Here is a 25,049-nt window from a genome sequence, read left to right as displayed (position 1 = left end):
GCTTGGGTAAAGGAATCCCTAAGAGGTGAGACAGCAAAAGATAAAACTGAGATGAAAGAACTTGGCTAAAGAATCCAATGCAGCGTCCAAAGAGGCAAACGGGTCTGGGCAAGGGGGATGGGTGTCCTTCCTACCGAGGAGGAAGCAGCCTCTACTGGAGGGGCAGGAATCCCCAGCAACCTCCAACAGGGAGACATGGAGGGTGGGGGAAGGGAGGGGACTTTCCTGGGTTTCCGTTTCCAAGGTTGCGGAGGAGAGAGGTGGAAGAGAGAGATGATGAAAATGGGGAGGGGGTACTCAGGAATGGTGGGAGGCCCTGGGCAGGACCGAAATGACCTTTGCGCTCCTCCCTATCCTTCCCCGTCCCTGAATCACAGAAATGTCACTGAGCGCTCACTAGGCACAAAGCGCAGGGCCAATGCACCCCGTACCCCATCTCACGGCCCTCAAGCAGCCCCAAGAGGTGGAAGCACATTTCCCCATTTTACAAGTACTGCAACTAAGGCTCAGAGAGGGCGGCTCACCACCCGAGGTCACACAGGAATCGGGCCTACCCAGCGCGTGGAGTACTACTCCCGCCCCGGGGGCTTCACTCCGCTTGGGACTCCCCCCTCAGGGAGGAGCCGGCCCGAGCCCCTCCTGCTCCCCGCCCCCGAGGGGCGGCCCGGGGGGCGGGCGGAGGAAGTGAGCGCAGCGGGGAGGAATGTGAGCGGGCGGGGCACGCCGGCCCGGGGCGGCGGGGACAGTCAGGCGGGCGGCAGGGGCGGCGGGCGCGGCGGGGCCGAGCACGCAGGATGCCTCATTTCACCGTGGTGCCGGTGGACGGGCCGCGACGCGGCGACTATGACAACCTCGAGGGTATCAGTTGGGTGGACTACGGGGAGCGCGCCGACCGGGAGGACTCGGAGGGTGAGGACGCGCCCGGAGGGGTCCTTGGCGGGGGCGGGGGCAGGGAAGCTGGCCACGCGGGGCCCGCTCTCACACCGACGCCGGCCGGTGCGCGCACACGTCGATGCGGGCCCAACTTTTCTTAGACTGAGTCGCCGCCAGCAGTCCCTTACTCCGCGCGCGCAGAAACAATTTTCTTCGGCCCCCGGCGCTCGCGCTTGCGGTCGGGCCTCCCTCCCCGCCCCAGCTCCTCCCTTGCGGGCCGCGGGCGGGGGCTGCAGACGTGGCCAGGCCTGCCGGGCCAGCCGGGCCGCCCGGGGCGCGGAGAGCGCTGAGCCTCCATCCCTGGCCCTTCCCGGCTGGGAGCAACGACCGCAGCCCGGACCCCAGACCCTTCACTTCCTACCTCCTGTGAACCGCCCCTAAGCGCTTCCCGTCTTGCCTACACTTTTGTGCGGCAGCACCTCTTTCCCTAAGACTACCCTCTCTCGCCTCCCTTCCCCTCCCCTTCCCCCTTCCCTCCCAGCACTCCCGGGCCCTGGAAAGAAGGCTGTGCCTGCCTGAGGGGGTCAGTGGGTAACTGCCTGTGAGTGCACTTGCGTGGATCCCAGCTTACATCTGTAGGTACAGTGGGCATCTGTGGAGCACTCACACGGGACCAGGCTTGTCTAGGCACTTGAAGTGAATTAACTCGTTTAATCCTCCTAATTTCCCCCATGGGATAGGTCATGTTACTCACGCTTAGAAAGGAGTGAATTGAGGCATGGAGCCTTTATGTAACTTGCTCTAGGGGATTCAAATCGAGGGTTGGAGCCTCCAGAGCCCTAACTCTTAACCTAGATGTTAAACTGGACCTGAAGGTAAACCCCTCCTCCCCTCCTAGGTGTCTGCCCTTGACCCTTTCACCATCTCCTCCCCCAGGAGCCCCCCAGTGGGCTGTCCTTGCAGGGCCACTCTTGGAGTGTGAACACTGCCGAGAACATGTGTCTGTATGTGTAGCAGCATATGCATGTGTAATTGTGCTTGTGCAAGTGTATAGCTGTGGGCTACCGCAGAGTGAAGGTGGGGTCAGGATAGCACTTCTTGTGGGCCACCATTTCCTGCAGGGTTATCGATGATGAGGATGGTGATGTGACTGATGACAAATGCTTCGTCTGTGACTGACCATGATGCAGATATGCAGGGAACGTGTGTGTTGGCATGTATCAGGTGATGTGATGTTGATCTGACTCTGACCTGTCTGTGATGGTGACATGACTGAGGTGATCCATGCCTGATGTGGGTGATGGCTATATGTGTGTCACCTGACTGCTGTGTGAGGAGATGGCACAGGACGGTGGCATAGGCTGCTGGACATCATGGTCATTTAACAGGCTTCACAGCTGTGTGGGTGCACACATCTCAACCCCTGCCCCATGCCGGCACCTGCCCCTAGCCTTGTTCCAGTGGCCAGAGCAGGAGCCAGCATCCACGCCTGCTCCTCTGTTAGCCCTTGGAGGCTCGCTCTCCCCAGAGGCTGGGCTGGGCTGGGCTGCATCCCTAAGATCAGCCTGGACCAGTGGGTAGGCAGAGCGGAGTCCTGCCTCTGGCCCCGCCTTGGCCTCTCACAGGCTGACTATAGGGAACTGGAGCTACATTGGCTGAGTCCTGTCAGGTCCCTCCAGGCTGGGCCAGCTCCTCCCGCTATCCCCCTTCTTCCTCCTCTTCCTCCCTTTCAGCCAGATCTTGACTGCGTCTGCTGTATGGGGGACACTCTGCACCCTGGTGAGTGGTTATGATCCTTCTTGGTGGGGGCTGCAAAGGGTCAGGGGCACAAAAATAGTGACCCCTCAGGTCCATCTTATGGGGACCCCCCAGCTTGGTGTCTGAATCTCTCAAGGCCCATACCTCTGCTCCAAAGGCCTAGATAGGCCTGTTCACCCAGCTCACTGTGGTCTGTGGGCAGGGGGTGAAGAGGCTCTAGAGGGGTACCCCTGGCAGATACCTGTGAGCAGAGGGATCAGGAGTGTCACCTGGATCCCTGCTTGCAGCTGGTACATTCACAGCTGCTGGCAGGAGCACACATATATATGTACCTCACAGGCAGCGCCCAGGCCCAGCCTTCATGCTGTGGTTCGCCAGGGGTCTCAGGTGGTATCTGAGCAGCTTTGGCCTGGCAGGCATGCCCAGACCTGCCCTGGAATTTTTGGAATAGCTGAGGGCAGTACAGATATCCAGGCACTGCTTAGACACCAGCCCCCCCTCCCACCCAATTCCCACAATCCTATGGGAGCTGTCTTTAGATGAGGTTTTGGGGAACTCCACGGAATCCCTGCTGGGTGTCTGGCACCAGATTGTCCCTTTTCTGATGCATCTGGGCAGTTGGAAGAGTAGGTGTTACTAGCTCTACTTCATAGAAAAGGAAACCAAGGCAACACAGAGAGGGTAGGCAGGTTGCCCTGGGTCACACAGTGGGAGGTTCAGGAATCCAAGCTAGTCTGCTGGCCACTGAGCACCAAGAGCCTTGGGTATGCACACCCTGGCCAAATTGCAAGCCCCAGACACTCTTCTCTAGTTAAAGTACTGCACCCTGGGGTGCCTCCTGGGATGGATGGGGGTCCAAAATAGGAGTAGAACCTACAACTCAGCTCCCACCTGGCTCTGGTAGATCCTGGGACCCAAGTTTGGCCCTCTCACTGAGTGACCTTGCCTTTGAATCTCTCTGAGCTTTACGTTCCTTGTTAATAAAAGGGGGTAAATGATATCTACTGGAGTGTTGCTGTGAGGACTAGAGGTAAGCCTTGCAAGGGCTCTGAGCTGCCCTGGACTCATGGCTGAGGGACAAGGATCAGCTGGGTCTTAGAGGACCATCCACAGGCATTTTGGGGGAACTGCTGTGTGCTCAGCTCTGTGTTTTCCGGATACTAGTGCAGTCTTCAGAGAGATGAGGTAACAGTGGTGGGGCAGGCTGCAGTGCAGGAGTTTAGAATAATTTATACTTTACTTTCAACCTACTTCCACAAAAGGATCAGAAGAGATATGCAACAGAAATGCCTCCCCAAGGGACTGTCACTGTCAGGTCAAAACCATGCAGAGGAAAGAGGCAAGGACTCTGAGACGAGGTAGATGGTGACTGCCATCTAAAAAATAAATTTAGCTTAGAGGTTCCTGGCAGCCAAGGTAGAAAGGGAAGTAAGATGAGCTCTTATAGTTGCCTTTTTTTGACAAAATGAAGCCTCTGACTTATTCAGGGGAGATATTTTTTTGTCACAAAAATCCAAGAGTACTTTTCAGAGGCTTCTCACTGAAGGGCTGTCAGTGTAATGGGCATTGTTACTGGGTTTTCAGATTTTTGTTGTGGCTTCTTATCCTGATCCTGAACAAGCATCAAGGGCACAGCAAACGTCACAGGGTGTCTGAGGAGCTACGTGACCCCACGAGGCTTTTTTAAAAAAATTATCTATTTATTTATTTTTGGGTGCGTTGGGTCTTCGTTGCTGCGCGCAGGCTTTCTCTAGTTGTGGTGAATGGGGGCTACTCTTTGTTGCGGTGCGCGGGCTTCTCATTGCGGTGGCTTCTCTTGTTGCGGAGCGTGGGCTCTAGGCACGTGGGTTTAAGTAGTTGTGGCACGCAGGCTCAGTAGTTGTGGTGCACTGGCTTAGTTGCTCCATGGCGTGTGGGATCTTCCCAGACCACCGCTCTAACCCGTGTCCCCTGCATTGACAGGCAGATTCTTAACCACTGCACCGCCAGGGAAGTCCCTCACGAGGCTTTAACATGGTTCTGTAGGTTGGCCTGAACTCCCACTACCTTTGTCCACTGTGCCGTTGGCATTACCCTACATACAGCCATGTAGCTTCTGGGACTGAGCTTCTTGGCTTACTTAGCTAATCCAGGTTCCTAGATGAGGCGATGTACCACTTTTACATACTGTGGGAAGGAACAGCTGATTTTGCCCCAGAAATTGTCATCAGCATGCTTTCCCTGTCAGTCTCTTTGGACAGTAAAGAATCCACAGTGCAGCACCTGCTGAGTGATTGTTGGCTCAGAGAAGGCAAGTTAAGTCTCATACTGATGGCAAGAGGATGTATCAGATGGAAGAGGATGTATCATCGTTCAGTATTCTTAGCTGCAAACAAGAGAAATGGATTGCGGGCTATTTAACCAGAAAAGGTTGGCAGGTAGCTCTCACAAAATCAGGCATGGCTGGAATACCCCACTAGGCTGGATCAGTGAAGACACTTCTGTTGCCGCCTCCATCACTGGACACCAGGCCAACACTGCTGCCACAGTCATTGCCATCCAACACCAACGTGGCTTCTTTGAACCAAGATGTCATCTTTCCATTTGCTGTGAAGCCTCCAGCCACTGCCACTGCAGCTGTCAGACTGTCTGAAGGGGGTTTTACTGTTAGCAACTAGAAAAGGAGTACTTGGTGTCTTCTGCCTGCTTGATGAAAAAATGGGAATGTCACCCACTGAGACTCACAGTGGACACAGTTTGGAAAACAGGGAAGAGTGTGAATGCCGGTGGCCAGAAAATGCAGCCAAGCTTTGAGAGTTGAGGCAGGCGTATAAAAAAAAGGTGCATCTGGCTCCTTTCTGTGAGGTTTTCTTGGTGCTGAGGCACTGCCTCACCAGCCTGGGGGGTAGGTGGATGCTGGGATTGGCCACTTGCCTAGTCTGGAGCAAGCAGCTGCGATCTGGGGACAGGGAGGTAGGTCAACAAGAGGGTCCTGCCAACAGTCTTGCTTGGTCCCACAGCCACCTGGTCAGGCTTCCGTAGGGCTTTCCTAGATGACCCTAGACAGCTTCAGGCACCCACTTCCGCTCTCTGGCCAGTCTCCTGCTTGCCCCTCCTCCTGGCATGCCTCGGGTGGCCCTCAAGGACGCCCCTGCGCAGTGCATGGTGGGGTGGCTAGTAGGCGGCCGGCTGGCCATGGCGGCAGAAGGAGCCCTGTGTGGCTTCATCTGTCTGGAGGGCAGCACCTTGGGGGAGTCCTGAAGACACCGAGCCCTGGGCACCCGGCACACTGGATATTCCCGAAGGGCTGGAAAATGCGAGTGTGTGTCTCAGGGGTGGTCTGAAGGTGGGCCATGACTGGGCCACGCCCTCCTGCAGTTGACTCTGCCCCTTGGTGTTAACACGTGCTGTCTGGGCCCTTCACACCTGTGCCCTCTGCTAGATGAGTGTACACGCTGTTTTTTTTTTTCTTTTTTCTTTTTCTTGCGTGGTACGCAGGCCTCTCACTGTTGTGGCCTCTCCCGTTGCGGAGCACAGGCTCCGGACGCGCAGGCTCAGCGGCCATGGCTCATGGGCCCAGCCAGTCTGCAGCACATGGGATCTTTCCGGACCGGGGCACGAACCCGTGTCCCCTGCATTGGCAGGCGGACTCTCAACCACTGTGCCACCAGGGAAGTCCTCTTTTTTTTAATTTATTTTTGGCTGAGTTGGGTATTCATTGACGCGCGTGGGTTTTTCTCTAGTTGAGGCGGGCAGGGGCTACTCTTCGCTGCGGTGCGCGGGCTTCTCATTGCAGTGGCTTCTCTTGTTGCGAAGCACGGGCTCTAGGCACACGGGCTTCAGTAGTTGTGGCATGCAGGCTCAGTAGTTGTGGTGCATGGGCTCTAGAGCGCAGGCTCAGTAGTTGTGGCGCACGGGCTTAGTTGCTCTGCGGCATGTGGGATCTTCCCGGACTAGGGCTTGAACCCGTGTCCCCTGCGTTGGCAGGCGGATTCTTAACCACTGCGCCACCAGGGAAGCCCTACGTGCTGGGTTTTGATCATAGGCCACTTCCAATTCTGGCCCTTTCAAGGAGGCTGGCAGGGTATGATGGGGAAACAGGCCCAGCATGGTAACACTGGCCCACAGAGTGCTCCACAGAGATGACAGCACGCCTGCTGGGGAGGAGTGCATGCTGGGGTTTCAGTAGGCAGCCCCTGACTGGGATTCCGTTCTTCTCTCTCCACAGGACATGGCAACCACAAGGAGAGCAGCCCTTTTCTTTGTCCCATGGAAGCTTCCAGAGGAAGTGACTACCATGACAGGAACCTGGCACTGTTTGAGGTAGCTGAGGAGCCACTCTGGGCCCCAGGTGTGGCAGGGAGGTGGGTGGGCAGGGACCTGTCAGGACCCAAGCTTTAGCTCAGCAGACAGGCTGGATGTTGTGCCTCCTTATGTCTCGGCTTCTCCTCCAGTCTCCCCTTGTCTGTCTCGCTCCCTTGGCAGTCAGGCTGTGGTTCCCTCGGCCCTTTGAACTGAAACTGCTTTCCCAGAGGCCACTGTACCCCATTACCACCTCCAGGGGTGTTCACCTTTGACTTCCATGCAGCCCCTCAGCAAGGTCATCACCTCTCAGTATTTCTTGCCTCAGGATTTCCTTTGTCCCCTTCACTTCTAGGACTTCTCATAGTCCATGATTCTTCCCTCTCCTGTGAACTCTTCCCTGGCCTTCCTGGTTGACTCCTCCAACTCTGTGCCCATCAAGTTTACTGAGCCCTGGTCCTTCTCACCGGATCTGCCCCCTCTAGCCATATCTGCAACCTCAGTGGATGTCTCTTTGGAAACATTCCCAATTTTGTGCCTTTGAACTTGAATTTTATCATTTTCAGACTCAAGCTTAGAAGTTGTATCTGGATTGAAGTCATGGTTTAGGCCCCTAAATTCTGACCACACATTCAGCTGCCCCATGGAAGTCTCATAAGCTCTTCAATCTCCATACACCTGCAAAGACCTGCATCTTTACTTCTTACACCAGACCAGTTTCTCCTCGTGTGTAGGGTCAGAAGGGAGCTGATAGACAGGGAAAGACTAAATGTGGGCCAGAGGCAGGCGGAGGCACAGTGCTGGGGAAGCTGTGCTAGATGCTGCACGGGAGCTGGAGCCCTGGGAGGCCTCTTGACCTGGCCCCACCTGCAGATGGGCTAGGGCTCCAGGATCCCATCTTGGGGATTGAGGTGGGTTACTCACGGGGTATGAGGCCTGGTGGAGAAGACCATGCAGGACAATCAGGGTTTGGGCAGATAAGAGAGACTTCACTTGTCCCACACCTCTTTTGACCTCCTTGGTTCCCTGGGGTGACTAGGGTGGCTTTTTTGTTGAAGGCAGATATGAGTCCCAGAGGCCTACTCACAGCTGGGAGGTGGCCAGGCCGAACAGGCAGACTGAAGCGTGCCATTCCCCTGTCTGCCAGCCGTGCCCTGTCCTGCCCTTTCCCCCCAAGGCAGGTAGTTTTGCAAATGGGCTGGTAGTGATTGTAGCCAAGGTGGGGCAGAGAGAAGTGAGTGCTGGGGTGTGGCACCCACACCTGCCCAGTGGGCTGGCTTGGGTTTCCCCAGGTAAGAGCCCAGGCCTGCCTCAGGGCTTGGCAAGCGGCCAGAGGCCAGGCTGCTGTCTACACACAGGTAGCCTGGTGCCAGTTGCCAGATTACCCTGTGGCTCTGTTTACAGGAAGAGCTGGACATCCGCCCGAAGGTATCATCTCTTCTGGGCAAGCTCGTCAGCTACACCAACCTCACACAGGGCGCCAAGGAGCATGAGGAGGCTGAGAGTGGAGAGGGTGCCCGCCGGAGAGCAGCCAAGGTGAGCTGGTCAGGGGCAGCAGAGAGGCCGCTCCTCGGAAGACAGATTCAACACCATGGAGTTGGCAGTTTCCCCACATGGTTATGAGCATCCTGGGGGAAGTAGGTGCCAGGTTTGGTGAGCATGGAGAATGGGCACTGAGTGCTTTGGGCTCAAGGAGACTTCAAGGGGTGGGCCAGGGAGGTGGCCCTCAGGGCATAGGACCAGGGAGGCCCTCAAAAATAACAGTGGAACGTGACGTTACTTAGGCCTCTCTGTGTGTGAGGCATCATGCTAAGCAGTGGGCTTGGGTTCTTGTATGTCGTCTTCACAACAAAGCTGTGAGGCAGGTGCTGGTTTCATCCCCATTTTACAGATGAGGAAGCTTGAGTGTTGGGGTATTAAGTAACTTGCCTAAGTTGACTAAGCTAAACAAGATCAATGCATAACGCTGGGAGACTTGTGGGCTTACTGTGAGGTATGTGACTATGTAGAATGCCAGATTACTGGCATCCCATCAGGATGGATAAGGATATTACCTTTGGATCCAGGAGCCTGGTTGTCCCTCGGGGCTATGTGACCTAGAGCAGTTGACTAAACCCTTTTGCTGTGTTAGCTCCACTGGCAGACCCCTCCGACAGCCCCTGGGTTCCTTGAGCACCAGGGTTGGGGGTGATAGGAGCATGCCTCTTGGGGCTTCCCTATCCCTCTGCTGGTCCCATCCCTAGTCGCTATCCAGGCCTCTGGGCCTCCAGCCGTCCTCTCTTCAGGATGACTTTGCACATCTTTGCTCAGCTCCCCTGTGTGACAGGGCTCAAGTTAACTGAATGCTGGGTTTTTTTCCCCCCTACGTTTTCAGCTTGGAGGCAAAGAACGTTCCCTCCATGTCTACTGACTCCCTGAGGTTTGGGAAGAAGCTGTGATTTGGAAGCAGCTTGAGTCTGGCACTAGCTGTAGTATTCTTGCTGGAGATCAGCACAGGCAGGAGGAGCTCTTGGTTGGAATAAGCCAAATCCCCAACCTCAGACCTGCCCATGAGATTTGGACCTTACTGAGGTGGGCCAAGGCGAGAGGCTGATGTGCACCCCTCGATTCTGGGAGGCAGACTAGCCCACGCTTGAGAGAGGGTTGACTATCTGTGGCTATCTGTGTTTAGCCCTGCAGAGGGTGATGGAATCCTTGGGTAAAAGCCTCCTCCCTGTCCCTTCAGACCAAGCCCAGGAAGCTGGTGGCTGGGAGTAAAAAGGTCCCTAAGAAAGGCTAGTGTACATCTCAACAAGGTGTCAGAAGAAATTCTGAGTTGGCGAAGGGCCATGGTCCCTTGGCCTTATGAGGAGCCTGTGAGGATGCTGGGGTCCAGCCTCAGCTTACCTGCCAGCTCACCTGGCCCTAGGTTAAAGATGTGAGAGGATGGCTGAGTGTCCCAGCGCCAGTGGCTTTTTCATGGAGAAAGCAGGAGCCTGGTCAAGTCCACAGAGAGTCAGTAGGAAGCTAGGGAGCTGGGGCCGCTGAGCTGTGGCCCTCGCCCAGGCAGGTCTGAGCAGGGGCCTCAGAAAAGGAAAGCTTAAAGCCGGAAGGGCGGTCCTCCAACCAGACCACACCAAGACCCAAGGCAGCCTCTCTATGGCAGCTGCTCCGTCTGTGGCCTGGTGACCTTCTGAGGCTGCCAGAGGTTATTTGGAGATGCAGAAAGCATTTCCGGCCCTGCCCTTTCCCACACTGCCCTTTTCCCAGAGTGACTCAGCCTCAAATGGGGGACTGGGAGCTGCTACTATCCAGCGGGTGGTCTGAGAAGGGCCTCTGAGAAGGGCTCAGACAGAGCCCAGATGAGGTGTATCTGTCACCTACACTGTGCAGGACAGTTTGAGGGACCATTTGTTTTTACTCGGGCCCTTCTAGGCCCTTCTGTGGTCCTTAAGGCTGCACACAGATCCTGCCCCAGGCCTGGACCCTTGAGAAGAGTTCCTGTGGCCAGAGTTCTTTCTCCCACCCCAGCTCCAGGGCAGCAGGCTTTGCTGGGGCTCTGGTGGAAGCTCTCAGGGCCCCAATACTCTGGGCTGCTCTCATGTGAGGCTCAGTTCTTCAAGAAGGCACCAGCGCATGGGGCTCCCCTGGTGGTCTAGTGGTTAAGACTCTGCACTCCCAATGTAGGGGGCCTGGGTTTGATCCCTGGCCAGGGGACTAGATCCTGCATCCCGCAACTAAGAGCCCACATGGCCGCGACTAAGACCCAGCGCAGCCAAATAAATATTTTTTTAAAAAAAAGAAAAAGAAGAAGCCACCAGCCCTAATCCTGTGCTTCAGCGTCTGCCCTGGCCTCCTGTTTGGCCCCTACTCTACCCTTAGGTAGCTGAGAAATCCTGCCTGGATATGCCCATTAGACCTTCCCTACCTGCCCTCCAGCCTGAGTCTCTACTCTCTATGCAGGATTTTCCCAACAGGTTATCCCAGAGGCCTTCTAAGGCATCGCTTGCTGGGCTCAGGAGCACCTTTTGAGTACCAGCAGGGCCTGCTGATAATACAACAGTGAACAAGCCACGTCTACCCAGTATGGTCATTTGAGTGAACAGTTACCGTGACCACTATGATAGAAGGGTATATCAGATGCTGAGGGGATGCAAGAGGAAGTACCAACTCCAGCTAAGGCAACCTGGGGGAACTTCCTGGGAGAGGAAAGAGTTAAGTCTCCTGAAGGTTTAACTGAAGAGGAATTTGCCAGGCAGTGAGGCAGGGGTAACCCTCCCAAGCAGAGCCCAGCACATGCCCTGGTTCAGAGGCTCTGAGGGACTGATGTTGTCAGGGGCTGAGGCTGACAAAGGTGATGGGGCAGGCCTGGTGGCCCAAGCCAAGGAGGCTGGCCCACACTATGCATTACAGTATAGACAATGCAGAGGGGTTTTAGTAGGGATGATGAGATTGGACTTGGTTTTCAGAGACCTGTTCTGGCAGCAGAGCGGGCTGGAGTGTGGAGAGGTTGAGAGGCACAAGAAGGCACCATCCAGGTGCCCCAGATGTAGTGCCCCAGGTTCAGGGGACTAAGGCTGAGGCAAGGAAGGCTGATCTCAGGGCAGCTTGAGAGGCAGACTGGGCAGGACTCAGTGTCCACTGGACTGAACTGGGGGGTTGGAGAGAGGGAGGGTCAGGAACAACTTCTTAGACTCTGGCTTGGGTGACATGGGTCATGCTGAGTGGGAAGGTGGAGATCTGACACAGACCTCACTTTGCAGAAGTATAAAAGAGGAGAGGAAGGGAAGGGGGCAGTACCATGAGGGGGAGGTGAGCCTCAAAAGCTCACACGTGGGGTTTTGAAAAGAATCAGGTTTTATACCTTCCCAGTCCCAAACTGTTTCTTCATGTATCAAAGTCAACACAGACATCCTCTCACCTTACCCCCTGCACTCCCCAGGACTCCACTTGGAATATCCCTCTCCAACCTGTTCTCTGGTAGAACACCCTGGGGGCGGGCGACTGTCACGTGACCAGGGGCTGGCCTTCCGTGGAGCATCTGGGCCCCTCTGACGCTCTGTCTCCCCCTCCCTCGCTTGCTCCATAGGCACCCAGCATGGGCACCCTCATGGGGGTGTACCTGCCCTGCCTGCAGAATATCTTCGGGGTTATCCTCTTCCTGCGGCTGACCTGGATGGTGGGCACGGCCGGTGTGCTGCAGGCCCTCCTCATTGTGCTCATTTGCTGCTGTTGTGTGAGTATCCCAGCTGGGGCAGGGCCAGAGCCCACCCAGCTGAGCTGCTCACCTAGGCCCTCCTTTCCACAGACCTTGCTGACGGCCATCTCCATGAGCGCCATTGCCACCAACGGCGTGGTTCCAGGTGGGTGAGCACCACTCAGGCCTGAGGAGGGGATGGGCCCAGAATCCACCTTGACATGCCTAGGAACACTTATTGCCCCCCCCCCCAGGCAGTTTTCTGGTGGGATCTTAGTCCTTGATGCCATGACAGTGCTACCACTTAGGAGCATCCTTGCTTGACAGAGTTTGAGATTGCTGTTGTTTTGTGTTTTGTTTGTTTGGGCTTTTTTTTTTTTTTTTTTTTTTGGATAAAAGTACTTTTTTAAAAGCGGGGGCTGGGGCTGATAAAGAAGGTGATGGGGCATACCTGGTGGCCCAAGCCAAGGAGTCTGGGCCACACTGGATTACAGTATAGACAATGCAGAGGGTTTTCAGCCGGGATGTTGAGATTGGACTTGGTTTTCAGAGACTCCGTTTTTTTACTTACTCAACCATGTATTTATATCACTGTGGACTCCTGGATATTTATTTTGTTCTTTGGCTCATAATCTTAGTACCATCATTATTTATTGTTTTGCTTGACCTGTTCCACTCTGGCTATTTGGCTATTCGGGTTGGCTTCTGTGTTTGAATCCTTTTCTATTTTTTTCAAATAACAGCTTTATTAGCATTAGTATAAAAGTAATAGGAGGAAAAAGGCAATATATGTTTACCATAGAGGGTTTGAAAGTGCAAAAAATGTAGAAAAGAAAATGAAAAGTACCCATAATCCCACCATCCTAAGGTCAAAACTGTTAGCCTTTTCATACATGGTCTTAGGGTCTTATAAAGTATTGAGATGTATTGTTTTCCCCAAACTGTGTGTGTGTGTGTGTGTGTGTGTGTCTGTGTGTGTCTGTGTGTTTCTCAAGTGCTGGAAACGGTTCATTTGTTTTTTTAAAACAGGATTGACATTACCTAATTTTTGTTATTCTCCTACTCTTGTGTTCTACTTTTTCACTATTGTAAACATTATTGTCATAAACAGCCTTGCACACTGATCTTTGTTCACGCCCCTGGCGGTTTCCTTAGAAGAGGGTCCTAGAGGTGGGATTACAGCATGAAAGGGATTATTAGCCTTTTTAAAGCTTCTTGATCCCTGTTCCCAGATTTTTCACCAGAGAAGTTTCATCAGGAGCAGCTTCAACCAGCAGCATGGGATTGTTCTTGTCCCCTGCACCCTCACTGGCCCTGGGGTCCAGTGTTGACTCAGTCTTGCCAGGGGTGTTAGACTCTGATGGAAGCACAGATTCAGGGCAGGAGGGTCAGCCATGGATATTCACCCAGTGGCTGGCCCTAGCGGCAAAAAGCTAGTCCCTGCCCTGGTCTGGAGGGTCAGACTAACAGAGATAGCTCTTGGGAGGGGTGAGGCATGCTGAGATGGGACACACCCAACCAGGGGAGGCTGCGGGGACTGACCTAACTGCAGGGAGGTGGGGGACAGTAGGCCACTTAGGCTTTGCTGCGGACCTAGAGCTGCCCCAGCAGAGTATTCGTGTCACTGGCCCGTGCTGGGTGTTGGAATCAAATGGAAATCAGGTCTAACCGCAGCCTGGCCACTTATTAACCATGCTGCCTTGGGCAAGTCTTCTAACCCTTCTGCTTGTTCATAAATGGGAAAAGCAGTCCCTGTCCCTCTGGATGGTTGTGAAGGGTTGTCATGGGAGAGGCCCCCTTGAAGAACCAGCCTTGACCTATGTATGCTTTTTCTGTTGTAGCTGGGGGCTCCTATTTCATGATCTCCCGCTCGCTGGGACCAGAATTTGGAGGGGCTGTTGGCCTGTGCTTCTACCTGGGAACAACATTTGCAGCGGCTATGTACATCCTGGGGGCCATTGAGATCCTGCTGGTGAGTCAGGCTAAGCCCTGGCCAACTCGGGTCTTGTCGAAACAGTCCATTTCCCATAGGCCCAGGCGGCTCATGCTCCCTTCACCTCTGGTCAGGGTCTAGGGCTTATAATGAGGGAGGCCTCTTCAAGGGAGAAAGATCTTTGTTCAAGCCAGTCTCCCCTTCAGCCCTTTCCCAGTTTGGGCCAGGCAAGCTAGGGGCCTGGCTGTCTCCACCTTGACCCTGGATGTTCCATCCACTCGGGCAACATTTCAACCGTGGCAGGTGGTCTGTGAACTACTGCATTTAACTCAGAGACAGGTCTTGGTGGTGACTCAGAGCCTGCCTCCCAGGCTCATGTGGGCTCTGGCCAGCTCTGTCTCCCCCAGGGCTCTGTGCTAATAAAGCCCTTCAGATCCATCTTATCCTCATCCCTAAATCAGGGTGAACAGCCACAGGACCCTGTTTGGAGGGCAGTGCCACCTCTGTGGGCCTCATGTGTGCTCTGACTCAGTTTCCCACTTCCCACTGAACTGCCCTCGTGGTGGGAGAAGAGGGGGAGGAGCAGTGGGGAGCACAGGGTAAAGAGTGCCCGCCCCTGGGAATCCAGATAGTAGATGTTTAGAGGAACTGCCTGTCTATTCCCACCTCCAGGTCCCCTGTCTGTTGCGTGGAGCCTGTTCCTGGATATTCTGGGGGTTTTGTTGTTTGTTTTCCTTTTTCTTTTTATAAATTTATTTATTCATTTATTTAATTTTTGGCTGCATTGGGTCTTCGCTGCTGCACGCGGGTTTTCTCTAGTTGCTGAGAACGGGTGCTACTCTTCATTGCGGTGCGTGGGCTTCTCATTGCAGTGGCTTCTCTTGTTGCAGAGCGTGGACTCTAGAGCGCAGGCTCAGTAGTTGTGGCGCATGAGCTTAGTTGCTCTGTGACATGTGGGATCTTCCCGGACCAGGGCTCAAACCCATGTCCCTTGCATTGGCAGGCGGATTCTTAACCACTGCACCACCAGGGAAGCCCTGTTTGTTTTTCTATTACCCACATTCCTACATTTTTTTTTTTTTTTTTTTTTTGTGGTACGCGGGCCTCTCACTGTTGTGGCCTCTCCCGTTGCGGAGCACAGGCTCCGGACACGCAGGCTCAGCAGCCATGGCTCACGGGCCCAGCCGCTCTGCGGCATGTGGGATCCTCCCGGACCGGGGCACGAACCCACATCCCCTGCATCGGCAGGTGGACTCTCAACCACTGCGCCACCAGGGAAGCCCCAACCCACATTCCTACATTTGTTATGTTGATTTCTTCTGTAAGGAAATTGTCCTTTTTCCATTTGTTTATTTATTCAACCATGTATTTATATCAGTATGGACTCCTGGATATATATATATATTTTTTTTAATTTATTTATTTATTTATTTATTTTTGGCTGTGTTGGGTCTTCGTTGCTGTGCGCGGGCTTTCTCTGGCTGTGGCGAGCGGGGGCTACTGTGTCGTGCGGGCTTCTCATTGCAGTGGCTTCTCTTGTTGCGGAGCACGGTCTCTAGGCAAGCGGGTTTCAGTAGTCGTGGCGCATGGGCTCAGTAGTTGTGGCCTGCGGGCTCTAGAGCACAGGCTCAGTAGCTGTGGCACGCAGGCTTAGTTGCTCCACAGCATGTGGGATCTTCCCAGACCAGGGCTCGAACCCGTGTCCCCTGAATTGGCAGGCAGCCTCCCAACCACTGCACCACCAGGGAAGTCCCATGGACTCCTGGATATTTATTTTATTCTTTGGCTCATAATCCTGTGCTGTCATTATTTTTTTGCTCCTCAAACTGTTCCACTTCTGCTATTTAGCTATTCAGGTCAACTCCTGTGTCTGGATCCTTTTTCTCTTTTTTGTAAATAATGGCTTTTTTTTTTTTTAATTTATTTGTTTTTGGCTGTGTTGGGTCTTTGTTGCTGTGCGCGGGCTTTCTCTAGTTGCGGTGAGCAGGGGCTACTCTTCATTGCGGTGCGCGGGCTTCTCATTGTGGTGGCTTCTCTTGTTGCGGAGCACAGGCTCTAGGTGTGCGGGCTTCAGTAGTTGTGGCTCACGGGCTCTAGAGCGTAGGCTCAGTAGTTGTGGCACACGGGCTTAGTTGCTCCGCGGCATGTGGGATCTTCCCGGACCAGGGCTCGAACCCGTGTCCCCTGCATTGGCAGGCAGATTCTTAACCACTGTGCCACCAGGGAAGCCAATAATGGCTTTATTAAGAGATAATTCACATACCATACAATTCACTTTAAAGTGAATTTAAAGTATACAATTGGATGGTTTTTGGTATATTCATGAAGTTGTACAACTATCACCACAGTCAATTTTAGAACATTTTCATCACCCCAAGAAGAAATCCCATGATCATTAGTGATCACTCTCCATTCCCCCCAGCCCTAGGCACCCATTAATCTGCTTTCTGTCTTCAATAAGATTTAATCAAGGACTTCCCTGGTGGTCTAGTGGTTAAGACTCCATGCTCCCCATGCAGGGGGCCCGGGTTCGATCCCTGATCAGGAACTAGATCCTGCATGCTGCAACTAAAAGATCCTGCATGCCGCAACGAAGATCCCGCACGCAGCAACAACGATCCCACGTGCTGCACCTAAGTCCCGGCGCAGCCAGATAGATAGGTAGATAAAAATTTAATCAGGTTTACCTATTCTGGACTTGTCATATAAATGGATTCATACAATATATGCTCTTTTGTGACAGGCTTTTTCTGAATACTCTTTTTTGGTTTTGTTTTTTTTTGGCCGTGCAGCTTATGGGGTCTTAGTTCCCCAACCAGGGATTGAACCTGGGCCACGGCAGTGAAAGCACTGAGTCCTAACCACTGGACGGCCAGGGAACTCCCCTCTGGATACTCTTAAAAAAAGAAAACCAAAATATTGGGCTTGACTCTCCACATAGGAAGATTGAACCTCCTCTATCTGTCTTCTTGTTTCAGACCTACATTGCCCCACCAGCCGCCATTTTTTACCCAACAGGCACTCATGACATGTCGAGTGCCACCTTGAACAATATGCGGGTGTATGGGACCATTTTTCTGACCTTCATGACCCTGGTGGTGTTTGTTGGTGTCAAGTATGTGAACAAATTTGCCTCACTCTTCCTGGCCTGTGTGATCATCTCCATCCTCTCCATCTATGCTGGGGGCATCAAGTCTATTTTTGACCCTCCCGTGTTTCCGTAAGTAACCTGGGAATACATCCAGGCATTGCACTGACATCCTTCCCACGTGGATGGCCTTTGATGCCTTGAGTTGTAGAGGCTACAGGGTGGAAGCAGGTTGGGGTCTCTGGCTGAGCAGGTGCTGATGCTTCTGTCCCCCCCCGGCCCCACAGAGTATGTATGCTGGGCAATAGGACCCTGTCCCGGGACCAGTTTGATGTCTGTGCCAAGACAGCCGTGGTGGACAATGAGACCGTGGCCACTCGGCTCTGGAGCCTCTTCTGCCACAGCCCCAACCTCACCGCAGACTCCTGCGACCCCTACTTTCTGCTCAACAATGTGACTGAGATCCCTGGCATCCCTGGTGCAGCTGCTGGCGTGCTCCAGGGTGCGTCCTCCCTCCTGTCCTGCTCCTGCCCCCCACACTGAGCAGGAGGTAGGGAATGAGCACGGAAGGATGGATTAGCACAGAGCTGTCCTTGTGTGGCCAGCTCAGGAATGGGAGGCAGTTCTGGCTGCCTTCCCAGCCCAGCCGTGTCCTCTCAGCCTGGCTCCTGGCAGCTGGGTTTTGGGTGAACGGAGCCTGTTTGGCCAGTGTCCCAGGCCTGCAACAACCCCCAGAAAGTTCTGGCAGCCCATTTCTCCCCAGCCACCAGCCCCTGACCCTGCCTGTGATTGTTCTCACAGGAGCCATAAAGGGCCTCTGTCTAGGAGGCAGGCAGTGGCAGGTGATGGTGGTTCAGCCACCTTCGCCTTTCAGACTTGTAGCCAGACAGCTCCTTCTCTGTGGCCAGAGCAGCCCGGTGGCTGACACCATAGCCATTCGGCTGAAGTCACCCCCCTGAACCCCGAGAACCTCTTACATTTGCAGCCTCTGGCTGGGCTGCCCCAAACTTCCCTGGGAAGTAGGTGGGGCTGCAGTGGTGATGCTGCTGCCCCCACAGAAAACCTGTGGAGCACCTACCTGGAGAAGGGTGAGGTCGTGGAGAAGCACGGGCTGCCCTCCACAGACGCCCTTGGCCTGAAGGAGAGCCTGCCCCTGTACGTGGTGGCCGACATCGCCACATCCTTCACTGTGCTAGTCGGCATCTTCTTCCCCTCCGTAACAGGTGAGCCCTCTTGCCCACCCACCCTGCCCTGCCCCCACTCCCGGGGAGCCCCTCAGGGAGTTTCCTTGTTTTTGGAGGCATTATGGCTGGCTCAAACCGCTCCGGGGACCTCCGAGATGCGCAGAAGTCCATCCCAGTGGGGACCATTCTGGCCATTGTTACGACCTCCCTTGTGTGTATCCTTTCCCAGGCCTGGGGTGGGTGGGGAAGGGGGACAGGAGGCACTTGCCTGTGTATAAGTCACCAGCTGGCACGCGCAGACACACTGCCTATGCGTGCATGTGTACCTCACCCCTCACACACACGCGCACACTCAAGGGGTGTGTACACAACACGAAACCCACAGCTGCAGGTGTCCCAGCTGAGTCTGCCAGCTAAGGCTTGGGCGAGGGGCCCTTGGGCGCTGTGCGGGGATGCACGGGGACGGCAGTGGCAGCGGAGGCCGCGGAGGCCGAGCTTTCCTTGACGCAGCCACAGACTTCAGCAGCGTGGTTCTCTTTGGCGCCTGCATCGAGGGTGTGGTCCTCCGGGACAAGTGAGTGATCTGGGCCCCTCCCCGTGGCACTGGACTCAGCTTTTGCTGCCCTGACACCGGCCCCCCTTGCACACGTGGTTCCACACATGTCCTCAGGCTGCTGGTTGCCAGTGGTGGGTCAGGCCCCAGCAGAACTTTTGCTTCTGAGAGGATGGTGACATCAGATCGGGACTGGGCTGAGGGGAAAGGATAGGGGCTGGTGGCCTGGCCTCTGCTGAGGGGCCAGAGCTCTGTCCACCATAGCCATCCTTCCTGACCTCTGCCAACCCTCACTCTGGGCGACCCCACCCAGGGTTTGGGGGGCTCCTTGCATGGAACATGGCCTGAGTCCGGCCCCTGCAGGTACGGCGATGGCGTCAGCAGGAACCTGGTGGTGGGCACGTTAGCCTGGCCTTCGCCCTGGGTCATCGTCATCGGCTCCTTCTTCTCAACCTGCGGCGCCGGCCTACAGAGCCTCACTGGGGCACCACGCCTGTTGCAGGCCATCGCCAAGGACAACATCATCCCCTTCCTCCGGGTGAGCCTTCTGCACTTCCCCACCGCCTGGGTGCTCCTGGCCCCTCACACCGGCTGGGGGAGAGAGGTAGGAGATAAGTATGGGCGCGTTTTATCCTGCTGGGGGCCAGGGCCATGCAGCTATCCATGGAGAGCTGCTGAGAGCTGCCCTGGCCCTGGCCCTGCCCTGCTGTTGGCAGAGCTGCTTGGGCCCAGAATCCCCAAGGCCTGTCTGTGGCTCATCCACAGCAGAGAGGCCTGAGGAAGTGGAGGGCAGAGGAACTCGTACCTATCAGGATAGGCATGGGTGTGACCTGAGCCCCAGAGGGACTTCATGACTTGTGGCCTTAGGTGTGGAATGGGGGCAGTGGAACCAACTTCTTCACTTCGGACCCCACTGACCCTGGTGCTTGCAGGTTTTTGGCCATGGCAAGGCAAATGGCGAACCAACATGGGCACTCCTCCTGACAGCACTCATCGCTGAGCTGGGCATCCTCATCGCCTCCCTTGACATGGTGGCCCCCATTCTATCCATGTGAGCTGGGGCTCAGGGCAGGGCTGGGGGATGGTCTTGGGAAAGGCTCCTTGCACTCTCAGCACCCCTCAGCCGGGGGCCCTGCCCAGCAGCTCTGTGACCTTGTCTGGTGTTGAGGGCGCAGTAGGGAGATGTGTCAGGCTGTATGGGGGGATGTTTGCCTGGCAGAGCTCAGCCACTTCTGCCTCTGGAGCGAGCCTGGCACTTACTCAGAAATTTTAAAGAGACCAGTAGGTCCCATGTGCCTCTGTGGGCGACCCCCAGAGCAGGGTCAGGGCAAGCGTTGGTCTCTAGCACCTTCATGAGGCCACCACTACCTCATCCGTTTTCAAAGTTGTTTGCTTTTAAAGTTCTGAAATGCTGGGCATCTGGATCTGCCAGTGCCCTGCAGGAGGTGGTGAGCACGCGGCAATTTCCAGGGGTCCTGGCGGCAGGGCTCGTGTCCTTGCTGTGTTCACCTCTGCCAGGGTTGGGGCCCACTCCACCTCTCCTCACACATCTTGCTCCACTGCCAGTGCTCCTTTTGCTTGTTCCGTTATGACTGAGCCAGCCTTCACTGCCCCACTCAGCCTGTGAGACTGAGAGGGACCCCCTTCCCCACGAAGTAGCTGCCCCCCAGCCCCAGCCAGGCCTGCTGGAGTCAGTGCTCTCTTGTTCCCCCCAGCACACCTCCGCCCATTACTGCCCAGCTCCACCCACACATCAGCGCACACCTGAAACTGTTCTTGCCACAGTCTTCTTGGGTGGTGGCCCCTTACTGCCCAAGTCAGAGGATGTATCTCAGCCTTTATCACGTGGCTCCTCCTGGCAGCCCTAATGGGACACCTCATGGGAGTCCCTGCCCCCTGGCACGCCCTCTTTCGTAAGCCCTGCTGCCTTCTTGTCTGTCCTTCCTCTCGTACCAGCTGAGGATAAAGGTTGGCGTCCCCTCCACTCAGCCCTCTGCCCCTCCGCTGTCATTCCTGGAGGGCTCATGGCGGTAGGCCTCCCCCATCCCAGTCTCCCACACCCACCGCAGTGTCCCTCAAGTGTCTTTAACTCAGTGATTCAAAATGGCCCTTGTTGTCTTCCCCTGACCCACTCTCCCCACATTCATGACAGCCCCTCATCCAACTGGTCACCCAGGCCAGAGGCCTGACTGTTGTCTAGCCGTCTCCAGACGCTGAGCCCTCCTTGATACCATCCTCTTCCACAGCTGTTCCCCCTGCCAGCAGCCCCCTCCCCTCCTCTGCCTGTGAACACTTGCCCATCCTCTAAGACCTGGTTCTGCAGACACTGCTGCAGTGTCCCATCTGCATCAGGCTGTGGGACTGGGTGTGGTGAGGCTGAGAAGACCTGCCTGAGCCTGTGCACGGCAGGGCCATGACATGTCCTGGTTCCTCATCCAGGCCCAGCCTGGAAGGGCAGGGACATCAGGTACCTGGCTGCCAAGGAGGCCACTCTGTACCAGCCACTCCCTGTGCTGCAGGTTCTTTCTGATGTGTTACCTGTTTGTGAACCTGGCCTGTGCTGTGCAGACGCTCCTAAGGACTCCCAACTGGCGGCCTCGGTTCAAGTACTATCACTGGTAAGCGCCAGCTGGGCCCCTGAGCCAGGTCCTCTGACACAAGAGCTATTGGGGAAGCCAGGAGCCCCATTCTGGATGGGGTTTGAATTTTCTGGGCAGCAGTTGCTATTGGTGAGAGATTGGGGGTCTGGGCCTGGGGCCCTATTGGTCTCTCCCTGATTCTGGCCCTTTCCCACTCTCTGGCCCAGGGCGCTGTCCTTCCTGGGCATGAGCCTCTGCCTGGCTCTTATGTTTGTCTCGTCCTGGTACTATGCCCTGGTTGCCATGCTCATTGCCGGCATGATCTACAAGTACATTGAGTACCAAGGGTGAGTGAGGGCTGCCACCTGCTTGGGGCCTTTGGGCCACTCTTCATTGGGTTGTGGGGAGCTGAGCCGTCCTTTGTTAGCCACCGTGGTGCTGGGGCTGGGGGACTGTGATTCGGGCCTGGCCCCTTCATCTCACCTACACACGGACACAACCCCTGGGTGGGACCAGGGGCTTACCAGCTTGTGGGGGCCTCTGCAGGGCTGAGAAGGAGTGGGGCGACGGGATCCGAGGCCTGTCCCTGAGTGCTGCCCGCTATGCACTGCTGCGGCTAGAGGAGGGACCTCCTCACACCAAGAACTGGCGGTGAGTCACGCCCGGCCTGGTGGGGCCCAGTCCAGGTTCTCAGGGGGCACTGTGAGGGTGGGAGAGTCAAGAGGTGCTGGCTCCCCCTCCCTAGTCCGTGCTCCCTGTCCTGAGTTGCCAGGGGCACCATCCTGCTTATTTGGCCCTTGGATCACTGCTACGTGTAGGGGCCTGTGAGCCAGGAAGGGAAGGAGCTGGGCTCCCTGGAAACCTCTGGCCCTGGTCTCAGGCTCCCTCTCCATTCGGCCACCACAGACCTCAGCTGCTGGTGCTGCTGAAGCTAGATGAGGATCTTCATGTGAAGTACCCACGGCTCCTCACTTTCGCCTCCCAGCTTAAGGCCGGCAAGGGCCTGACTATTGTTGGTTCTGTCATCCAGGGCAGCTTCTTGGAGAGCTATGGCGAGGCCCAGGCCGCTGAGCAGGTGCCTGCTGCAAGGGGGTGGTGTTGGGAGGACACTGAGCTGGACTAGAGATGTCTGGGCTGCAGGTGGTGCACAGCCAGCCAGGTGGACAGCACTGTTGCCAGCTGAGAGCTGGAGCAAGGGGGTTATAACTGTCCCATCTTGAAAACATGGCCTCTGGGTGGGCAGCTTGCCCCCATCTCCTCCCCCACCCCCACCCTCTGCGCCCTAGGGGCCTTGGTGGGGAGCCCAGCAGAGGGGACGCTGATGGCCTTGCTTTTTGACCCTGCTATGTTCCCCACAGACAATCAAGAACATGATGGAGATTGAGAAGGTGAAGGGCTTCTGCCAGGTGGTGGTGGCCAGCAAGGTGCGTGAGGGGCTGGCCCACCTCATCCAGTCTTGCGGCCTGGGTGGCATGAGGCATAACTCCGTGGTGCTGGGCTGGCCCTACGGCTGGCGACAGAGTGAGGACCCACGTGCCTGGAAGACCTTTATTGGTGCGTGAGGGTCAGGGCCTGGGCTCGACCACATAGGACAGGGGCAGGGGTCAAGTGGGGACAGAGGCCAGAGGGTCACAGGCTGATGATCAGTAGTGCCCCTCCTCCCCAGACACCGTGCGCTGCACCACGGCCGCCCACCTGGCCCTGCTCGTGCCCAAGAACATCGCCTTCTACCCCAGCAACCACGAGCGCTACCTGGAGGGCCACATCGATGTGTGGTGGATTGTCCACGACGGCGGCATGCTCATGCTCTTGCCCTTCCTGTTACGCCAGCACAAGGTGGGCCAGGCGGTTGGGCCCCGGTGAGAGGGGCTGGGCCCTTGAAGGGGTGGGGTGTGATTGAACCACCACCTTCTGTTGCCACAGGTCTGGAGGAAGTGCCGGATGCGCATCTTCACGGTGGCCCAGATGGATGACAACAGCATCCAGATGAAGAAGGATCTGGCTGTCTTCCTGTACCACCTGCGCCTCGAGGCAGAGGTGGAAGTGGTGGAGATGGTAAGCCACCTGCCCGACGTAGCCCTGTGGATACCCTGCCCCACGTAGCGCGGTCCTCATGGCTCACCCTCTCCCCAGCATAACAGCGACATCTCTGCATATACCTACGAGCGGACACTGATGATGGAGCAGCGCTCCCAGATGCTGCGGCAGATGAGGCTGACCAAGACTGAGCGGGAGCGAGAGGTCAGTGGCCTTCTCCGTCCAGGGCAGGGTCAGGCCTTGGGAGACGCCATCAGGTGGGAGCATCAGAATGATTCACCCCAGCCCCACCCATTTCCCTAAGGCTGGGTGATCATGCTGGGCCAGCCAGGCCCACCCTTTCCCATGGCACCGAGGAGACTTCCTCTGATTGTCCTCAGGCCCAGCTGGTCAAGGACCGGCACTCAGCCCTGCGGCTGGAGAGCCTGTACTCAGACGAGGAGGAAGAGTCTGCAGCTGGGACTGACAAGATCCAGATGACATGGACACGGGACAAATATATGGCAGCAGAGCCCTGGGACCCCAGCCATGCCCCCGACAACTTCCGGGAGCTGGTACATATTAAGCCGTGAGTGCAGCAGAAATGGACCCAGCCACATTAGGGTCTGGGATTGGAGGTGGGATGGGGGCAGACAAGCCCTGTGGGTGGGCCAGGGGCGGAGCCCATGTTCAGCTGCATTATCTTCAGGGACCAATCCAATGTGCGGCGCATGCACACGGCTGTGAAGCTCAATGAAGTCATTGTCACACGCTCCCATGACGCCCGCCTAGTCCTACTGAACATGCCTGGCCCACCCAAGAACAGCGAGGGCGATGAGAACTGTATCCCTTTGTAAAGAGGTGGACAGTGGGGAGGTGGACGGTGTGTGAGGTCAGGCCAGGAGCTCCTCTCCCTGGGTACCCGAGGGGGTGCCAGGGCACCCAGCTCTGACTGACGGGCGAAACTTCCCTGGGTGCCCCTTGGTGCTTCCCTGGGTGCTGCCTCCTTGACTCAATGCCCTACAGACATGGAGTTCCTGGAGGTGCTGACTGAGGGCCTCGAACGGGTGCTGTTGGTCCGTGGTGGTGGCCGTGAAGTCATCACCATCTACTCCTGAGCCCAGTACAGACTTGTGGCCTAGAGTGGAGGCATCCAGGGTAACAAACAGCCCCCTCCCAGCACCCGCCCGCCAGCCCTGCTTTGCCCAGCCCTGCCCTGGACCCAGCTTTGCTAGGTCTCCTTGGAGACTGGGCCCAGACCTGGCAATGGAGGTGGATCCGAGGTCCTGCAAGACCCTGAGAGGTTTGGGGACTTCCTGTCCAGCACCCCAGGACGCCTGTCCTGACTCAGAAGACTGGTGGGGGCTGATGTGGGGTTTGAAGGCAGCTGGCCCAGGAGCGCTATTTATTGCATATTTATTGTTTGAATGTCACCATCAGAGAGAAGGGGAAGGGCAACCAGGGAGGGGTCTGGCCAAGCCGGCCTGCAGGAAGATCTGACTCAGGCTACTGTGGGCAGGGACTCCCACCAAGCCGAGCTGAATGGAACCAGCCAGCTGAAGCCTGACTTTTTTCAATAAAACATTGTGTACTTCTGGGCCTCCCGCT

General features: G+C 56.0%; 1 protein-coding gene across 3 annotated transcripts; it reads left to right on the top strand.

The window, feature by feature from the left end:
• Positions 1–762: 762 nt before the first annotated feature.
• On the top strand, positions 763–25,040 carry SLC12A4 (solute carrier family 12 member 4). Of its 3 annotated transcripts, none has more exons than XM_059999176.1 (24): positions 763–909; positions 6,839–6,933; positions 8,317–8,448; positions 11,981–12,127; positions 12,200–12,254; positions 13,930–14,060; positions 17,000–17,241; positions 17,397–17,611; positions 18,168–18,332; positions 18,410–18,508; positions 18,810–18,867; positions 19,210–19,384; positions 19,779–19,897; positions 21,366–21,464; positions 21,653–21,772; positions 21,972–22,076; positions 22,332–22,500; positions 22,784–22,979; positions 23,092–23,261; positions 23,349–23,480; positions 23,559–23,666; positions 23,843–24,030; positions 24,151–24,284; positions 24,468–25,040. In XM_059999176.1, exons 1-24 carry the CDS (start codon positions 795–797, stop codon positions 24,557–24,559), a joined length of 3,261 nt encoding a protein of 1,086 aa, XP_059855159.1. In that variant the 5' UTR covers positions 763–794; the 3' UTR covers positions 24,560–25,040. The 3 variants fall into 3 exon arrangements, with proteins under 3 accessions (XP_059855159.1, XP_069396256.1, XP_069396255.1); XM_069540154.1 differs by lacking the exon at positions 763–909 and adding an exon at positions 2,616–2,652; XM_069540155.1 differs by lacking the exon at positions 21,653–21,772.
• The last annotated feature ends 9 nt before the right edge of the window (positions 25,041–25,049 follow it).

Source organism: Delphinus delphis, chromosome 20 (genome assembly GCF_949987515.2).
Source record: "Delphinus delphis chromosome 20, mDelDel1.2, whole genome shotgun sequence".
Classification (NCBI taxonomy): Eukaryota; Metazoa; Chordata; class Mammalia; order Artiodactyla; family Delphinidae; genus Delphinus; species Delphinus delphis.
Note: the sequence above shows the minus strand (reverse complement) of the source record. Positions and strands in the feature narration are given on the sequence as shown.

What these genes read in the sequence shown, in the direction of transcription:
- SLC12A4 (XM_059999176.1), top strand. Translation starts at nt 795, where the DNA reads ATGCCTCATTTCACCGTGGTGCCGGTGGACGGGCCGCGACGCGGCGAC. An exon ending in TGCTCATTTGCTGCTGTTGT is followed by an intron (nt 12,128 to 12,199) that starts GTGAGTATCCCA and finishes TCCTTTCCACAG; the next exon opens with ACCTTGCTGACGGCCATCTC. An exon ending in GAGCTGGTACATATTAAGCC is followed by an intron (nt 24,031 to 24,150) that starts GTGAGTGCAGCA and finishes CATTATCTTCAG; the next exon opens with GGACCAATCCAATGTGCGGC.